Below are 21,411 nucleotides of genomic sequence, written 5' to 3'. Positions count from 1 at the left end.
GAAAATATAAAACATTTTACAAGATTTAAACAGACGGCTTTTTAAACAAAATGAAATAAAATAAAGAAAAGAATCGAAAGGGTTAGCGGGAAAGTTTTTATTGGCACTAATTATATGTATCATGAACAAAACCAAAGGATTCCGAATATCATGGCAATAAGCCCAAACAAAATGAGTAACAAACATCCTTCAATTTACACAAGTTTCATATCTGTTAAACTTTGAATTTGATGGTTACACTTTAAAAAAAAGAAATTGTGTTTTAGTAGATTTTGAAAACAAACATTTACTGTACAAACATAAAAATGCAAACAAAGTGTAAATTATGAAAGTGGATGATACTGTCATACAAGTGAGATGTTTAGCTAGCTATTAAAGCAGGTTCAAAAAAAAAGGAAGCGCATGTACCAAGTCCGTCAAATGATTTTTCTTTTTTATCTTAACTCGTTGTTTAACCTTTTCAAGGTATTCCACACTATTCTTACAAAAGTCAACCATAAATAATACATCTAGAAAAACAGACAAAATCAAAAGCTATCAATCAGAGGAATAAGAAAAAAACCATTCCATATTCCTGACATGGCACAGGCAAAACTATGATGTGGTTCACTAGGGTTAATTGTTTTGAAACCTTCCACTTGTATGGTAGTTGTTTTATAGCTCCGTGGTATTAACAAAAGTAAAGCTAAAAACAGACAGACAGACCCGACTTGGGACAGGCACAAAAATGATGCGGAGAATTTTTGTTTGAAATCTCAACCCCCCCCCCCCTATACCTCAAGTCCACGAAGAAAAAACAAACGCACAGTAATATCTGACAAAAGTTCAATTTAAAACATACACACACATGGCAAATCCACTGTCTTTAAATAAAAAATTCAAGATATGACTTGAAAAAAAATTAGAGTTGTATGTTCATATGCATAGGTAAGGAAATAAATCTTGAGTTATCAGTTTTGAGATGAGCCAGTATTCGTTCGAATACTTTCTTTACAAGGAATGTTACACAACAGATTTATCAAGTAGTTTTCTCATAGACAGAAGTGGAAAGAAAAAGACCATATATACGTACATTCTGTTCATTTTAGACATTCACCTATTTCTGTCACAAGATAAGAAGTGTTAGTACATAGATATACCAAATTAGGTTTATATGTCGATAAGAATGTTTAAAGGTAAGAGTAATATTGCGTATTTTAATTAAGACAATTTTCATTTGAAAGATAGTGCAATTTTATACCCTGCACTTACAATTTTAAGATTACACAAACGATGTTTATGATATGCATGTAAACAAAGGGATGATACATGCAATCAGTTTTGCAGTTGACCTTACGAAATATCTATGTCATATTTAACAGACTTATTTCACCTTTCTTTAACTATACGGTTGGCCTCAACCAATTTGCAATACAACCAAATGGCATCTACACATTGTATTACACGTTAATCCTTGTGTGTATTTAGGAGTGTAGAAATTATTTGTTTTATAAAACTCACTTTTGTTATAACAACTTTCGGTAAGCTTTAATGGTGACATTTTGTTTGTCGCTAAATGAAAAATGTTCAATAGTTATAATTCGATTTAACTGAAACAAATCATGACATAAACCAAACCGGAGGGAAACACATCAACTAGAAAAGAAAAGAAAACAACAACCTGGAACAGGTACAAAACAAATTAAATTTTGTTCGGTGTGAGCCAAGGTTATGTGTTACAGACCGTACTTGACCTATAATGTGAGACTTTTATAAATGGTGACTTGAACGGAGAGTTGTCTCATCAGCACTGATACCACATCTTCTTATATTTGGCAAACATACAAAGGTGTTATTATTTGAATTTTATAACCATATCGGTATTTAAGAAATTTGTTACGACAGACTCGCTGTTTGGAAATATCAACCAATTGTTTGTCTTATGCTCAATTATGGAAATGGTAATTTTATTTCGTCAAATGTTATTTAGTTACGGTGTTTCTGCGTAGGAACCAATTATCTTACAGTTTTGATGGGAAGCTGGAATTTAACAAAGTTTAATAATAGAAAATGTAACTCCTCAACTTAATGCAACACACTAACAATCAATCATATGATGTTTTTATTACTGATTGAGATGCGATTTACTTGTAAAACGGTTTGTCGTCAGCATCCAGAGGTACATAAACTTTCATTAAATTTTGAACTTTACATCTTCATTCTGCATTTACGAAAAAACAGAGTGTGCTCTTTAAAAAGTTAACAATGAGTATTACTCCTTGTATATGTATGCACTATGTGAGCAAATGAGACAGGATAAAACTAAACTATCTGTGAGACACTGACAAACATTTCTAGTCCCAACGATTTTGTCAATTAACCTAAATGCTGATTATTAGGTTTTTGCGTCACAGGCCTGATCCTATGTGTGTTTGTTTGGATCAAGAACAGTAATCTTAGTAAGTATATCTTTATAAATTTATAATGTCTATGTTACATGTACATGTTTATAAAAAATTGCACTCTCTAAAATCAGTTTTACTCGATCATTTAACAATGTATCTTATATTTCACTATCAAATGTAAAATAACACACACAAAATGAGCAAATCAATTAAATTAAATTATAAGTCAGAGATATATACACAATATGATAGTATAACAAAAACAAAAGAAACAACTACAAAACATGTTTATGATTGAGTGACATGAAAACAATTGAAAACCAGGGCTTATCTCAAATCTACAGGACAGCGATGTCATTTCTTTCCATTTACTATCACGTTCAAATTAGAAATGAAGTAATACACTCTTCTCAACTAAACTAGTGGACTTTGTTTATCTTTGTTTGCAAAAGACATTGTAAGGTGTTGTGCATTAACAAAACTTCCTTAAATCACATTTTGATCTTCTCACACACTTGTGTATATTCTATAACATACTACTATAATGTATAACAATGATAATCATAACGAGGACGTAGGCAATACACATTTCCTATACATTTTGAAACAAAAGTAATACGTTATTCAGAATCAATGCAGCTCATATTTGTTATTCTCGTGGTGTTTTGTCTGATGCTTTTTTTTTTTTTTTTTTTTAATTTATCATATTTTATTGAAATCTGTACATTTGTTAGTTTTCAAACATCAAGTACCGGTACCTTATCCCGGCCTCGTTAACATTAGTAAATAACATATATATACAACTGTTAGTTTTTGTTAGTATTATACATACATTTTTCCATATTTGAAAATATTATATACCATATCAGTAATATCAAAAAATGAAGTTTACCATTAAGATAATCAACCATAATTATCTAATATAACAAATATAACAAATGCACAGGTTATGAAAAAAATATATAATGTGAGTAGTTGAAGTAATAAAAAATAAATATATATAAGCTATATATTTTTAGGTATGTCTGTAGATTATTTTGAATTCAAAATTATGAAGAAAAATAAAATAAAAAAAAAGAAGTTTAAAGAAAAAAAATTAAAAAATTAAAAAAATAAATAAATAAGTAAATAGATAATTGAAAGGTAAATATTCAATTTCAAGGAAATTATAAGTTTTTTGTTTGTTTTCAGTTATTTGCAGAGATGAATAATGTAGTTCTTTCTCATATTCGAAACAATATATCATATGACAATTCTATTTCTACTAATTTATGTACACATATACAATGTAAAACAAAATATCTGATCATTCATCAAAAAGAATGGCAAAAGCAATCCAACTTTTGTCAAAAATTTCTACTCTTTTATTTTTAACAGCAATTAATTTTTCAGTGTTGTATAAAGATTTTATTTTACTTTGCACTGCCTGCATTGATAGAGATTTCTTAAAATATTTGCAGTTGAAAATATATTGTTTTATCTGCATATAAATCAAATTTGCAGCATTCCCCCTAAATGATTTTGTAGTATCCCCAAATAGAAAATATTTTAAGGTAAATGGAACGCTTATACCATTTGACAATAACCATGAGTCAATTTCATCAATGAATGTTTGAACAATCTCACAATTCCAAAATAAATGTACAATAGTTTCTACTTCTTCTTGGCAAAAAGTACAATTTGGGTTGTCAGTGACCATAATTTTATTCAAAAATTTATTTGTACCTAAAATATGTTGATTTATTCTGTATTGTAACCACTGCAGTTTGGTATTTTTTGTTACTTTAAAAGGTAACTTGAAAATTAATTTCCATTCCTCTTCATCTACCTTCACAATTTGATCCCATTTTTTCTGGCCTGTTGAAACTATATTATTTTTAATTAACAGTGAATACATGTCTTTAGTTCCCCTTGAGCTTTTAAAAAACATCTTGGCAAATGAAGGAATAAAAGGTGTGACTAGTTTATAATTATCAAAAACATATCCTTTTCTTGCATTCTTTACAGCAGAAATTATGCTGTTATATTTCATAACATTTCTATCAACTTTAAATGTTTCTACTAAATGTTCTAAACTGAAAAATTTTCCAGCATCTGATACAATGTCATTAATGAAAAATATACCTTTATTAAACCAGTTTTTATAAAGTACAGGTTTATTTTCTATTTTTATACAATTATTCATCCACAGTGGACTTGACAAAAAATATTCCCACATATCCTTTTCTTCTTTATCAACAATACTGTCCCATGAATGGAATACATCCTGCCAAAATTTATTTTTCATCTTTACTTTAATGTTTGACAGATAACCATTTCCAAACTTAAATAATTTTTCTTGATTTATTATGGAAAATAAAATATTTTTCCATTTATTGTTAGATTGAAAAAGTTTTCTAACCCATGTGGATTTGAGTGCTATGATGAAGGAATTAAGATTGATCATTTTCAATCCACCTTCACTGTAATCCTTTTGTAACAGATCTTTCTTGACTCTATGAACAGGTGAATTCCAAATAAATGTAAAAATAAGCTCTTTAATCTTTTTCACAAGTTCTTGATTTGGGTTTGGCAATGTAATTATAAGGTGATTAAGGACAGGTAAAATCAGAGTTTTCACAACTGTAATTTTACCAATTACTGTAAGATTTCTTTTAGACCATATTTTGATTAGATTTTTTATCTGCAAAACTCTCTCACTATAATTGATGTTAATAATTTTATCAAGATCTACGTCAAAATTAATACCCAATAACTTAAAAGATGTTGCACCCAAGGATAAATTTCTGTTTGGACAAAGTTTGTCACTACAGTATCTTTTACTCCCAATCCAAACTACCTGTGTTTTAGAAAAGTTTATATTTAGCCCTGAGAGGTTTGCATACCAATCTAATTCATTTAAAGTTTGATTTAAGGAGTGTTCACTTCCATCTAAAATAAGTGAAGTATCAGCTGCAAACTGTGATAACTTATGTTCTATCCTAGCCACAGTTATGCCAGTAATATTTTTATTCCCTCGTATTCTAATTGCCAAAATTTCTGCACAAAGTATAAAAAGGTAGGGTGATAAGGGATCCCCTTGTCTACAGCCACGTCCTATTTGAAAAAAGTCTGAAATATTTCCTCCCTGAATGACTGCAGATGAGATATTATTATAAAATACTTTAACCCAGTTAATAATAGATTCACCAAAATTAAATAATTGCAACACTGACACCAAAAAGTCCCAAGATAGAGAATCAAATGCTTTTTCAAAATCAATTAAAAGCAATAAACCTGGAATATCATGTTCTTCTGTATATTGTAAAAGATCATAAATCAATCTGATGTTATCCCCAATAAAACGCCCACTTATAAAGCCAGTTTGATCTAAATCAATCAGTTTGTCTAAAACTTTTTTAAATCCACTAGCAATAACCCCTGAACCAATTTTGTATACAGTATTAAGTAAGGAGATTGGTCTCCAATTTTTGAGTAAATGCCTTGGTTTATTGTCTTTTGGTAAGCATGTAATGATTCCCTGCCTTTGAGTCACTGATAAATGTCCCAAGTTTGACCCATAATTTAAAGATTTCACAACAAAAGCTTTCAAATCCTTCCAGAAAAACTTAAAAAAATCTGTTGAAAAACCATCTGACCCTGGTGATTTATTATTATTCATTTTCTGTAAAGTAATGCTAGCTTCATTAATAGTTATCTCCCCTTCTAAATCCAACTGTTCATCCACAGATAATTTATTAAAATTTAAATCTTTCAAATCTCTTTCTAAATCACTCAGTTTACACCCATTGCCAATAGTATCCTTATTTTTGTATAAATTTTCATAAAAGTATTTTGTCTCCTTTAAAATATCAAATTGGTTTGTAATAATTTTCCCATCATCCTTTTCGACTTTGGGAATTATGTTGCTTGTAAAATTTTTTGATTCAAGACCACAAAAATACTTTGTAGGTTTTTCACCTTCTTCAATCCACTGCACTCTAGAGCGTATAAATTTACCCCTAATCTTTTCTTTTCTTATACTTTCTAATTCTTGTTTTTTGATTTCTAAGCTATGTAATAAATTTTCTTCCAGTTTAGCTTCTAATATTTCAATATCACATAATAAATCTTTTTCCTTTTTATCCCTTTGCTTTTTCTTATAGCTTAAATAAGATATGGTGTTACCTCTAATTTCTAACAACAATGTTTCAAGAAACAACTGACTATTTACTGTAAAATGGAGATCATCGTTACTAATGTCATGTATATTATCAAAATTATAAACCAATGCACCATACTGCTTTTTAACATCTAAAATCTTATCTTTAACTATATTTATGTATTCAATATCATAAAGTAATGAATTATTGAATTTCCATAGACCTTTACCTCGAACAAAAGGATTAAATTCAAATTCCAACACTACCATGAAATGATCTGAACGATAACTAAGTTCAATTTTACAGTTTCTTAAATTGATCAACATACAGTCTGGAATAAGAAAAAAATCAAGACGTGCTTGTTTGAATGGTGATTTTTTTCTCCAAGTGTATCTGTGTAGATCAGGAAAGAGTTCTCTGAAGGGGTCCACAAGGGACCAGTGATCTATAATTTCTAAAACTTTATCTCTGGCATTGGGATTATTAACATGTAAATAATTACAGTAATCAATACATGGATCTAATACTAAATTAAAGTCACCACAAAGTATGTAACTTTCATTTCCAAAATCTTCAATAACATTCATAATCTGCTCATAAAAACCAGGACTGTCTACATTAGGTCCATATAATGACACAAGTGTAAGTTTCTGTTTATCTATTATAACATCTAACGCTAAGTAATTGCCATTCAAGTCTTTTTTTTCTTTAAGCACTTTAAATTCAAAATTATTATTAAACATGATTGATACTCCTCGTGAATTCGAGGAAAAAGAAGAGAAAAAACAGTCAAAACCCCACATGGATCTGACAGCATTCTCAATTTCAGTAGTAAAATGCGTATCTTGTAAGCAGTAAATATTATAATTTTTTGTTTTCAGTAAATTAAACACATCTTTTCTTTTTGCACTATCTCGCAAACCCTGGCAATTTACAGTTCAAAGTTTCAGAGATCCCATAATGAGGTAAATACATTTACACTATACATGTACATACACATATCGATATTCACATAATATTGAGAGCACAAATTCATCAGGCAAACAAACAAATGTTTTTGAAAACTATTATCTATAAGTAATTGTTGAAATACTGAATAAAAACATAAAATTAAGATAACTTGCATCGTTTTAAACTTGAAGTATAGTACAATTTTTCGCAAATTCTAGAGTTCTTATTTCCTTTTTTTGTTAAATTTATACATGTATAAAAAGAATTCTAAATAATGAAACTTTTTTTTCAAATTTTTCCCAAATTTACAACTTTAGAAATATTTTTTCCACAAATGTTAACGCCCAGACCTAAATTGTCTGAGTCTAAAGTTAATTTCATCATACATCCCAAACTTTATCTGTTCTCCACATTCTGTTCTACCATACACACCACAATTAAAATACCAAACCTGTTCAAAATGATTGCTCTTCTCCAGCCTATGAATTAGCTCCATATTTCTTTGTGTGACATCATCAACAAATTTCACTTTCCCATTCAATTGCTTCCTAACACGCATGACACTTCCCTTCACATCACTATTAAAGAAGCGCACAATAAGTGGACTTGGCTCATGTACAGCTGGTAACCTATGTATTGCAACAACATCCCTTTCTTCTAAACTAATATTCAGATCCTTTTTTACCATTTCAATGAAATCCTTGCGAAGGTTTTGTCTATCTCTCCTTGGGAAGTTAAACACTTTGATATTATTTTTCCTGGAATATTGTTCGTTATAGTTGCTGCTTAAATTGGCTATCTTGGCAACTTTAGCTGTTTCTGCCAGGTCTGTCTTAATAGGTGTTATATGAGAGGACATTGCATCAAGTCGTTTTTTCAGGTTCTCATTTTCAATAGATAACGCCTCTGCTTTCTCTTCCATCTCTTTTTCAATTTTAGTAATTTTGTCATTTAACTTTTTTTCCAGTGATGACTCAAACTTACTGAACAATTTCTTTACAATTCCAGTAACAAGATTTTCTAAGTCTGAAGTCTTGACAAGGTCTTTTGTAACGTCAATCAAATGCTCTTTTGTGGTTACATCCCTCAAGCTAAATTTTATTTCATCAAGGTCTTTTTGAAAGTTAATAAGTCCTGATAAATCCAGACTAGTGTTTGAGTCATTAGAAACTTCAGAGTGAGTTCTTTTTGCCTTAGGTTCTTTTTCATCTTTGTTGTCCTTTTTAGCTGCCAATAAAGTCTGAACACTCCTTACAGTTTTACTATGTGAAGGTTTAGTAGAAGTTTTATTTAAAGTATTACTGCCTCCAGGCATAATGACCAATAGGTGTGAGTATTAATCTAAAGTTGAAACTATTTTCCTTATATATAATATATAATAAAGTCTTTAAGGAAAAAGTCATTAATTTCACAATTTTCACATGAATAAATCCATTTTCAGGTAAATCATTCCAATATGAATCACATAATCACAAAAATTTGTACATCCAAACTTGATTAACAAAGAATTTTGCAAAAATTGCAAGAGCTGACTTTTACAGTGTTAACAGCTCGGCGGCCATCTTATATCCCTTTTTTGTCTGATGCTTGGTCCGTTTCTGTTTGTGTTACGTTTTGGTGTTATGTCGTTGTTCTCCTCTTATATTTAATGCGTTTCCCTCGGTTTTAGTTTGTTACCCCGATTTTGTTTTTTGTCCATGGATTAATGAGTTTTGAACAGCGGTATACTACTGTTGCCTTTATATAGCGCATACGTCTCTTACATAAAATTGTCCATTGTATCAGTACTAATGCACTATATATTTCAATATGTATATGTAATACACAAATGGCGGAGAATGACAATATATTTATATCAAAAACAAAAAATTAAAGAACTCAGCACCAGTTACTGATTGATTATACTGTTTTCGAAGCTATTTTGGCCTTCAAAATTTCAAAATACAAGGTAATTATCATTTACCTTTAAGGTGAATAACATAAACTGTATAAGCACTAAAATAGTATACGTTTAAAACCGAAATGCTTATAGTAATTATAATATTCACCTAATCTTGTACCAATACAAAATATTTCAATTTCCAATAAATCCTTTCCTCCATAGGTGATGCAGCTTGTTTAGATTGTAAGGGGATTTCCCAACCAGAGGATTGTGCTGTTGTAACACGATGTGGACCTCATGAGGTAGGTAAACACAACGGATAATTACTGTAAACCAACTTATTTTTGCGAATACTTTATTTCGCGTTTAGTCTTTTCTAATCCACTTCGCGGCGATTTAATTTCGCGATTATCTAATTAAATTGATGTAGTTAGATTAGAAAAGATCCAAATTATACATATTCGCGACCATTTAAATTCGCGTTATTTTTCTCATCGCGAAAGTCGCGAAATGAAATCGCTTGCTAAAATTAGTTGGTTTACAGTATCTATTGTATAAGTTGTTTTTCGGATCTTGTTTTTTATATTGATTAGACCATTGGTGTTCAGTTGGATTGGTTTTACACTGGTCAATTGTAGGGCCATTTATAGTTGTTCGGTTTAAGCCAATGTGTTGAAGAATGTACTTTAGCCTATAATGGTTTACTTTTCAAATTTGAATTGGATGGATATATTTGTATGCCCCACCTACGATAGTAGAGGGGCATTATGTTTGCTGGTCTGTGGCTCCGTTCGTCCGTCTGGGCGTCCGTTCAGGTTAAAGTTTTTGGTCAAGGTAGTTTATGATGAAGCTGAAGTCCAATCAACTTGAAACGTAGTACACATGTTGCTTATGATATGATCTTTGTAATTGTATAGCCAAATTATACTTTTGACTTCAATTTCACGGTCCACTGAACATAGAAAGTGAAAGTGGGAGTAACATGTTAAAGTTTTTGGTCAAGGTAGTTTTTGATGAAATTGAAGTCCAATCAACTTGAAACTTAGTACATATGTTCCCTATAGTATAATCTTTCTAATTTTAATGCCAAAAATAGATTTTTACCCAATTTCACGGTCCATGGAACATGCAAAAGGATAGTGCGAGTGGGGCATCCGTGTACTTTGGACACATTCTTGTTTATCTATACTCATATCATATCTTCGTATATCCGTACACCAATGTAATAATGGTTTATCTAATATTTATTGCTGTTTCTTGTTTTCTCAGTTTCAATAGTTTGTACTTCGTCATGTAATGGTATTTTAAAAAAGAATCTACTATTGATGATGATCTTTGAATAGAAAAAATAATTAATTCAAATATTTCAAATCAATCGAGTGTCAAATATTTTTTTTTTATTTCAAACACAAATGGCAGGGTTTTTACTATATTTTTTTTCTCAGAACAATCTTGAATTTCCTCAGACTTATACGGATTGCTATTATATTTGACGATGAAAATACTTTATAATGCACATCTCATAAATATTCTATTTTCATACTTTGCTCCCAAGGATTTGTCATTACTTTGTTCTCTACGTTTTCTACGTTTTAAACTGAAATTTACTATATATATTGTCCTTTAAATTTTTTAGAGGATAAATATAAAAAAGAGAAAGAAACATAAAGTACAACATATAGCTCAAATATACCAGGACCTTGTTACTGAAGCGCGATCTCTATTTCAATCAAATCGACCTTATATTTGTTTCATTTTTCAGCAATGTAGCGTTGAAGAATATGTTACGAACGATGGTAATACACTATACGATGTTGGGTGTAAAGACACTCAGGTTAGATACTTTTAATTAGTCATTTTTTCAAAAGAAACAAAGGCTCAGTTGAATGTTTTAGCAATTGGTTTAGTCCACAAAAGTCCTTCTCAAGCTTCTTTCATGAACAATAACTTTTATAATATATACTAGTATTTGATATTCCACCATTCAGGTGTATATTGAAAATGTTTAAGTGTCATTTTGTATGAGATGGGGTTCACATGTGATATTGAGTTTTGTAATCTTACTTTGAAATAAAGATGAAGATTGTGAAATGGTTAATTTCAACAAAATTTGAATTTTGCATTTTGTCTGGCGAAATCCGTTCAGAAAGTATTTATGTCAATTTTGTTTGTGCGTTTCTCCAGCCTTCTTAAAGAAAAAAGTGAACACTTGCAAATATATTGATCTCTGATAATTAGCGAAAAATATTCCAGCCCTACATTATGTACAAAACACTGCAGGATATATTTCTGTTATTTTATGTGTTATCAATGAAACAGACGAAAGATCGATGAGTTTTGATTTTTTTCGATAAGTTTCTTAAGAGTATCAATCTAACAGTGTAAAAACAAATCATGAACAAACAGATATCATGTTCAATAAAACTAGCATTGCATTTATAGAGATGCAATTTGAACGGCTTTGGGCGAAGACAGGCTAACACGACAGCAAGTATCAAACGTGAAATTGGCACTGTTGTTTGTTCTGAATGCTGCAATTCAAGATTGTTTCCTTTATGTAACATAGCTGGATGTGGAATCAAGAGTAAGTATGAGCATGCGTGATACAAATATAACAGGGCATTGCGATATCAAAATATGGAGATATGTTACGGTTGTCAATGAGGCGCCTACTCATTATAGTCAGGCCATAATTAGATTTAGAAAGATGTGGTTTGAGTGCCAATGAGACAACTCTCCAACCAAGTAACAATTTATAAAAGTAATCCATTTAAGATAGAGGGACGGCCTTCAACACGGAGCCTTGACTTACACCAAAAATTACATGTGTAAAACCATCCAAACGGGAAACGAAAACGAAAAAAGGGAAACACGTTGGAACTACATAAACAGACGACAACTTCTGTACATCAGACTTCTGATCATTCATAATACAAATATAATCAGACTATAACCGGGCATTGCTAAATCAAAACATGGAGATGTGTTTCGATTGTCAATGGTGCGCCTACTCACCATAGTGAAGTCTTTAACATGTTTAACAATTATTAAATCGAATACTGTGTACATTTTAATAAGATATAAATGGCCAACGACATGATCAAGTGAAAACAAGTAAACAAGGAAAGCGACGGCTGCATGTATAACAAGCATACAAAAAGTAAAATCACAAAAATACTGAACTTAGAGGGAAATCAATTCGGAAAGTCCATAATCACATGGTAAAATCAAATAATAAAACTTATTAAAAACGAATCGACAAGAACTGTCATATTCCTGACTTGGTACAGGCATTTTCAAACATAGAAAATGGTGGATTAAACCTGGGTTTATAGCGCTAACCCTCTCACTTTAATGGCAGTCTCATCAAATCCTGTTATGTTTACATTGATGTGTTAAATAAAATAAACAACTAGCAACATTGACAGCACCTAATACAATTTTGCCAAGACGAATATTCTATAATTGGGGATTAGCTACAATTCATACAAAAACATTACAAATTTAAACTATCATGAATATTGTCATTTCACTATTAACAGTCCATTTAATTAATAAATTTGTTGAAATTAGACCAAAAAGATAAAAGTTCAACTGATACAACCTTTTAGTATAAATCAAGGAAGCTACTAGGAACACTATTTTTATGAATTAGATTATAAAACATGACGATTGCATGTGCTTGCTTCTTCATATATAATTATATGTTTGTATTAGAACCGTTTACCATCATCTACGTTCGAATGTTGCCTCTGTGGTTAATTATATGTTGTCTAGTTTAGAAAAGGCACGAGTGGTAAAGCATTGTAAAATTTTTACTTTTTTGTTATTTGACAGTAGATATAAAGGTTAATATAAAGTATGTTACAAACCAAACATGAGAATTTAAATCTAATCTCTGACTATGAACTTCGCATGAATTTCACTTTTATCATATCATGATAGTTTTAGTGATTACAGTTCTTCTTTAAAAGCATTCAAAACAAAACATTGACCAACTTCCTTGCTATATTTGCTTGGTTGTTTGCAAACAATAGGAAGGCGGAGTTTCAGTCAGTTTTTATATATCCTGGGATTTGATTGGACAATGAGAATGGACATGAAATTAATTGAATGTTTATTGGCAAATCAAATTCCAGTAATAGTATTAAAACAAACATCCAAACAAATATAGCAAGCAAGTTAATCAATGATTTATTTTGCATGCTTTTGAAGAAGTGCTGTAAGTGTAATATATTTGCATTTTTCATTAGATTCGAAATTAGTATTCGTTGAATACATTTTTTTCTGGACTTCGTGGGTACAGGGGAACCACGAATTCAATTGTTTAAAGAATTACATATTGTTTCATATATATATGCAGACTTTGCAAAAACAACGAAATTGAATATCCACGAAAATACAAGTTTTCCTAAATCCACGAAAATTGGTACCCACGAAATAAATTCAAAGAACATTGAAACCTCACTAATCGTGTTTCTTTTACTAACATTGTGATGCACAATTATTTACATTGATTTTGTACCTTACAGTTATTTCTTAACATTTTCCTAAATCCACGAAAATTGGTACCCACGAAAAGAAATGAATCCACAGTACATACATTTGTAACCTTCTATCGTGTTTCTCTAACGAACATTGTGATAAGAATTTATTTACATCGGTTTTGTATCTTACAGTTATTTCTTAACATTTATTTTGCAGAACCAACACTTCCAGTAGGCTCAAAGATCTGTTATAAGTGTCCAATTTCTATACACCCGGACGAATGCACTCAGTTAACTCTATGTAATAAAAATCAGGTATACTTCATCTTGGACATTTTAAACAAAACGTCAACTTCTTTCCATAGAGGTTTTAACATTATATATTCATTACATGTAATATTCTTTAAGTTGGTAAAAACACCATGACTAAAATAAAATCAACTCTTCCATTTTGCATAAAAAAATGATTTTTATATACTGAGTGCCAATGAAAACGCAACACTAGGTTTTTCAAAAATAAAATTTATATTAGAAATGCTAATCTTTCAAAATAAATCGTTCTTGAAAATTAATAATTCTAACAATAGATCGATATCAAACACAAATGTTTCATCGTCATCTTTCAGACGCTAAAGGTAAATGAAACATCCAATGTCGAATCATCAACTCACAGTCCTAACAAAACATGTTACAACCCCGTTGTGCAGCGCAATCTCTACAGCGCCGTGGAATAAATCATCCCGGACGTTTTATGTGATCTCGAGGAATGTTGTTCCACTTGTCCCGCATATCAAACTCAAGCTGACTTTATGATATTGGTGGTGGTTTTCATCGTCTAAACCAAGGATTTGTATAGTTACAAATCCTTGTCTAAACCATGTCCAATCTGATGCAAAATTTGCTCGATCGGACCAAAATCGGGCGAAACATATGATTTTTGGCCAAGATGGATTCCAAATGTCTATGTAACCACCACTGACGGTTTTAGGTACACAATGTATGATTTTTGGTCTACAGAATTCGATATTTACGCCTTACGGCCGTTTAGATGTCATTAAGGAAAGACTGTGGTGCTCTTTAACAATTTCTGCGCAAATGGTGCTTTACTGAAATTGCTCCAAAAGATCAACCGTGACCACCATTGAACTCTCGTGACCTTTGTACGCCCATCAGAGTCAATATCGAATATGTTTAAAGCCAAATGTATCAGTCTGGCAGAGCGTTTCCTGCTTTTGGTCCCCCGGGATGTCGCTTATCATTAAATGATCCATTTTGGTTGAATTTGTGGATGATTTGGGTTATTGTAGAGGCTATAACTTTAGTCTTCTCGTAATTGTATGCAGTGAAAGGCTTCATTGGATCATACCCAAAACTGCATGTCGCTGGTTGTCAGAAAGTCCTGACATTTACTCAGATGTTTATTGCAGTTTCCGTACAATAAGGGCGGGAAAATTCATGACATAAGCCAAGCTTTAAATGACAAAATTGTGAAAATTGTGCATATGTTGAAAAGCGGTGAACTCGGTTTATGTCCATTCAAAATAACCCTTACTTCATTTGTTCAAAAAAACACTCAACCGTAAAGTTGTCGCCGATTGTCTTAAAAGTCATTATTTCTTTAACAATAGAACTTTATTAAAACTTTCAGCTAATTTTTACAGAGTTATCTCCATGTAATGTTATATACCACCTTACTAAATTAAACTAATAAGAAAAAGTAAAAGGAGAAATTCTGCTAACTCTAAGATTATATCGTGTAAATGCAATCTCGTTTGAAATGCAACTTTTTTCATATTTTTGTTCAATACTTATAGTCTTGAATTAATTTCTTTGTACGATTATAAGATGATTGTATGTTAACTATGTCTTAAATAACCTTTTTACAGTCCTGCTTTATAACAGAGACTAACAACCTTTTGGGACATCATCGATGGCAACATGGCTGCATAGACAAACAGGTAAATATATCATTAACCAAATGCATTTGAGTAATTTAGTAAAAACAATGACAAATTAAAAACGACGAAAAAAAAAAGATTTAAAAACTGCACACAAAATACTAGTAACAAACACGACCAGCTTCTGAAGGTGATTTTAAACGCATCGGAAGTTGTTCTGTAAAGTGTTGTTTAAGATTTAAGTTACATATACTCGTATAATAAGATAAAAGTTGTGAATATTAAGGAGAATAGTCTTGTTAAGAATGCAAAATCAAGATTTTAATAACCACGTGGATGCCTCCTGAGTCGTTATTTAGAATACGTTTCATTCTATCGGGATTTTTTAAACACTTGTTAGCCTGTTATTTGTGGAGATTTAGATTTTGAACATCGGTATGCAACAAAGCATCTTTTCGCGGCAAACAAATTCATGACAGATACCTGTATTGAAATAATGTAAGACAGCCGCGCATCTTGTGTACACATGACTCATAATTGACACTCAAACAAATAACGATGAGTGGATAAAACTAGCTAACACATCATTGCTCCTTAAAATCATAAACACAAAAAAATATGCATAGATATTAAATACATGAAGACATATATAATTTATTAATTACCAGTACTCATGAAACACATTAAAAATTCCTAAAGAAAAAACACAAACACATAACTGTTCGTTCGTATTTACTAAACAAAATGAAAAAAAATCTTACTTGCAATAATATGCATTTGGATTGTCATTCTTTTGTTTTTTTGTGGAGTTCGTATTGTTTCTTATTTATTGTTTATAATTGTTGATGTAAATGTTCTATGGTTTAATGAGTCATTGTTAACTTCTTGATTTTAATTGTAATTTATATAATTGTCTTTTGTCCGCAAACTACAGACTATTAAAAGTCCGTTTATCAGTTGTTATTAAATAATTTTAGTTAATTTCTCTTATGTAATATGTTCTGAAGACTTTTCCGGAGCAACTGAGACCAACCCAGTGTAAAGTTGGGTTAATTTGCCACGTGTTGGCCAGGATGTGCTTATCCTCCCGAAGCACCTTCAATCATTCCTATTTTTGTTTGTGTTGCTTCGTCTTTATTTTTTTTATGTTTTCGTTTCATAGAGTTGTCCTTCACAATCAAGCTCTGCGTCCTCACCTTGTTCGTATTGTTGTGATATGGATGTATGTAACGATCAGTGTAACAAAACAACAGTAACCAAACCAACTTTAAAACCGTCAACTTCTTCTATGACTCCCCTTACAGTAAGGTCAACGACATCCACGATTTCATCAACAAGCACTCAAGCATCAATCATGACACCAACGTTACCAACACAAACTCATAAAACGACAACGATTTCAATTTTTAAAACAACTGCAATGTCAACTGCTCAATCAACAACAATTTCAACTCTTCAAACGACGGCGATTCCAACAGTCCAACCTACAACAATATCAACACTTCAAACGACGTCGATTCCAACTGTCAAATCTACAACAATGTCAATTTCAACAATTACAGCGATTCCAACTGCCGCATCTACAACAATACCAACTAAAACAACGACAACGATTTCGACTCGTCGGTCAACGACAGCTAAACGATTATCATCTACTATTGATACATCAACACGTTTAAATAATACAACAGCAAAGCAGGCGACATGTACGTATGTATTCATTACACACAATACACGAGAATATCAAATACCAAAAACATAACGTTTTTTTTAATTGTCCAACTGATTTATTTACATTACACCCGTTGCTTCAGACTCATAGGTAAAGATCAAAGCATCAGTCAAAATGGAGTGATCGTGCCATGGTAAATAATGAAAAGCGAACAACAGTTTACAAACTTAGCACCGAGTAAACCAAACCAGTGCAACAACAGGGGGTGTCTTATGTGTTTTTGAAACCGAAGCATACATACCCTGTTGTGCCTCCTATTTTGTTGTCAAACCGTCGTGATGCTCATTTTCCAAACCCGGTTACAAGTAAAATGCAATATGTTACATATTGGTGGAGATTGTATATTTTGTAGAACTGACAATTAAAACATCTAGAAACACATATTTTATGCCAGTCAGCTAACTCTTAACGACATACAGTACACACGTATGAGATTTAAGATAAATGCAATATAGTGTTATGATTAACATGATTAATGTTATGATTCATTTGACCATTTACGTCATGGCATGTACATTTTGTACCACCCTTTGCTTTAATTATCACTGGATAGTATATTTTCGATATCTCATTGGTGCATTTAAGTTGCACCAGAAGTGCATTTTGACAATTTATTTTCTACTGTTATAGCATTCGATAGTCAAAAATACTATAGGAACGTTGAGGAGTAGCAAAAGGGTAAAAAAAAAACACCTATGATTGATGCTCATAAATCAGAGCTTCTGTATGTATGATTAAGATCCATTCCTTAATTTAAATTGAATTCCGATAACAGCAACTTTGAATTATAGAAAAATATGTATTTCATCACAGTACTAAAGTAGTGGCTACTTGCCTGATGTAGAGCAATAAATGAACATCAAAAGAGGTATTCAGTTAACGTTATAAATGTAATCCATACCCATGCCATTACACTAGATCGAACTTTGAGCAATACAGATATACCAAATGAAGTATTAGGTTTATGTTTATAAATGTAAAGCATACCCATGCCGTTACACCAGTTATACTTTTATTTTTGAATTTGTAGTGAGTAGTCCGATTATTATTGATGTCACCAGAAATCCACAAGTGGTTCATTTTGGTAACAAGGTCACCATCAGCTGTACAGCCATCGGTTATCCGCCACCTATTTACAATTTCAAATTCAAGGTGAGGTCATTGTATAATCTCACAGTTATAAAAAAGGGACGAACAAAACCAGAAAGTAAGTCAAAGTCGTAGATTGAAAATAAACTGACAAAGCAATGGCTAAAAATAAAAAGACAATTAATAGCACAAAAGAAAAAGCATAGAAAATCAAAGACTAAGCAACACGAACCAAACCAAAAAAAAAAAAGTGATATCAAGTGCAACAGAAGGAAAGGCAGATCCTGAACCACATGTGGCACATGTTGTGTTTATAATTGCATTATTTCTCTTGTACAATTTTTGACCATAATACACCCTATAAGTCTAACCATACCGCGCAAAAATAATTCACACTTCTTTGACATTTTGATAAATTGGTATAATGTATTCTCTAATTTTTCGTTAATTAATCCCTTTCTGCACCCGTTGTATAAAAAAGATAATCAACGTGTGGTTGATTTGACCTCAGTTTTTTATTAGTTAAAATCCGATTAACACGTCGACTTTTCTTGCTATTCTCTGAATTTCCTATTGTGACGGCATGAAAAAGGCGACCATGCCTGATGACGTCACATAGAAAGACCACCTTCTTTGCAGATCATTCGAAAAGAAGAAATATGTTTGCCTGCATATTGTTTAAAAATCATTACAGAAACAGATTTTACCACCAAATCTCGTGTAATACGGGTTTTATCCACTCTCGACACTTAAATATCAAATACAATTTGAAAAGTAACTGTCTCGAGTGGATAACTATCGTATCACACTCGATGTGGTGGTAGAATCTATATTAATCAGAATATATTTGATTGTTTCAATTGTATCTATTCCAAACGTTAAAGACTTACGACTATAAGCATGATAAGGAGTCTAAAGATACATATTAAGCAAAACGTGTTCTACTGTTGAAGACTGTATGTTGTCATTTTCATTCATTTTAGAAGTCATAGTCAATAAATACTTATAAACTGATTTTTATAGTTCGTTATACTACTGTCCCAGGTTACGGGGAGGGTTGGGATCCCGCTAACATGTTTAATCCCGCCACATTATTTATTTATGTGCCTCTCCCAAGTCAGGAGCCTGTAATTCAGTGGTTGTCGTTTGCTTATGTGGTACATATTTGTTTTTCGTTCATTTTTTTTAACATAAATAAGACCGTTAGTTTTCTCGTTTGAATTGTTTTACATTGTTTTATCGGGGCCTTTAATAGCTGACTATGCGGTATGGGCTTTGCTCATTGTTGAAGGCCGTACGGTGACTTATAGTTGTTAATGTTTGTGTCATGTTGGTCTTTTGTGGATAGTTGCCTCATTGGCAATCATACCACATCTCCTGTTTTATATTATAATCTTAAATGCTATTATCAGATATTAAGCAGAATATTCGTGCGACTACAATTCAATGACAAAAAAGTTTTTTCAAGAGCCAACAGCAATTATTCATAATAAGGTAATTATTGCCATTTAAATGAATCATTTTATCTTGTGTTCCTCTAGGTTCATTTTAATATTTAACATAATCAAACCTGCCAAGATCTTAATATTACAACTTACTATTGATTTACAAACAAGTAATGCTGATTCACATTTGAAAAGAATATCAAATTCAAAATGTATTTATGATCTGCAAATGTTTTTATCTTCTTTTTTGTAGGACGGACCGCTACCAAATAATGCACGTGCGACAGGAAATACGTTAACAATACTAAACTTTGTGTCTACTAATGCAGGAAATTATGAATGCATAGCTACTAATACAGAAGGAACTGGGAATTATGGCGTACATATTCAGGCATTTCTTTGATAAAATTATATTTATTTTTATTATATCTTTTTTGTTTTCGAATAGACCTATCTCACCATTTGTTCTATGTACTTAACGTTTTTTATATGATGCTAAATTGTATTTCATATTTCCAAACTAAACTTTATTTTATGCAGAATATGCAAATTATAGCCTGAAGACGACAATCTTTCTTATAAACTAATTTGAAATCATGGACAATATTAGCTATCATGGCATTTCCTTTTTGCATAACACAGAATAGAAGCCATATTGAATCTGTGTTATGCATAAAAGAAATTCAAAAAGAATGTTTATTGCCGGCACAGCGTGTCATTTCAAATATTATAGAAACAAAAGTGCAGCAAATTTGGTAACCAGCAATAAAAGCGATGTTCCTTTGTGGTTTTTTTGTGGTTATTTCCCTGTGCATGTACATATTTTGTATCATTGAAAAATTCCCAGGCGCCTTGGTCATAAAATTTTACTTGATACTCAAAGAGCATCAAACCCAGAATTTTGAACGATTGTTTTCTGTGTCAGAGTACAATAACCGTGCTCGAAACTGTATGACCACAAGGCAATAGCCATTGTTGTTTTCTTTATGTTTTGACATCATAATGATCAATTAGAAAAAAATGCGCTATGTAAATCTTATATTTTCTTTTTTATTTTGAAGTATATATAAACGGAAAAAAGTAGTTTTTCTTGTCATTGTGTACACATTTTAGATTCCTGATATGAAACGGAATATCATATCGTGACTATATTTAGGAACGATTTCTCATGTATATAAAACATTGTAGCACTGATGTTCCTCATGTATGGCACCTATCGCATCTTCAATTTTTGGAACATTAGCAGTGGTCGGTTGTACACATGTCGTAGTTTTATGTTTTTTTATTTTAATACAATATATTTTATGACCCTTTTATGGACATTCTATTTTCTGGTCTGAGCTTCCATTCATACGTCCATCCGTTGATCTATTCGTCCGTACGTCTGTCCCGCTTCAAGTT

At 31.4% G+C, this 21,411-nt stretch overlaps 1 protein-coding gene across 1 annotated transcript; it reads left to right on the top strand.

The window, feature by feature from the left end:
• The first annotated feature begins 1,099 nt into the window (after positions 1-1,099).
• On the top strand, positions 1,100-20,431 carry LOC134719532 (mucin-2-like). Its single transcript, XM_063582526.1, has 10 exons — positions 1,100-1,175; positions 2,394-2,438; positions 9,582-9,661; positions 11,122-11,193; positions 11,802-11,943; positions 14,064-14,161; positions 15,733-15,804; positions 16,907-17,450; positions 18,507-18,628; positions 20,264-20,431. Exons 1-10 carry the CDS (start codon positions 1,154-1,156, stop codon positions 20,411-20,413), a joined length of 1,347 nt encoding a protein of 448 aa, XP_063438596.1. The 5' UTR covers positions 1,100-1,153; the 3' UTR covers positions 20,414-20,431.
• The last annotated feature ends 980 nt before the right edge of the window (positions 20,432-21,411 follow it).

The sequence above is a fragment of the Mytilus trossulus genome, chromosome 5 (genome assembly GCF_036588685.1).
Source record: "Mytilus trossulus isolate FHL-02 chromosome 5, PNRI_Mtr1.1.1.hap1, whole genome shotgun sequence".
Classification (NCBI taxonomy): Eukaryota; Metazoa; Mollusca; class Bivalvia; order Mytilida; family Mytilidae; genus Mytilus; species Mytilus trossulus.
This window is presented reverse-complemented; position numbering and strand designations above follow the sequence as displayed.

Bases quoted from the DNA above. Each gene is read 5' to 3' on its own strand.
- LOC134719532 (XM_063582526.1), top strand. From the start codon at position 1,154: ATGTCGATAAGAATGTTTAAAG. The intron at 14,162-15,732 runs GTATACTTCATC...ACCTTTTTACAG, and splicing joins CTCTATGTAATAAAAATCAG to TCCTGCTTTATAACAGAGAC. The intron at 18,629-20,263 runs GTGAGGTCATTG...TCTTTTTTGTAG, and splicing joins TTTACAATTTCAAATTCAAG to GACGGACCGCTACCAAATAA.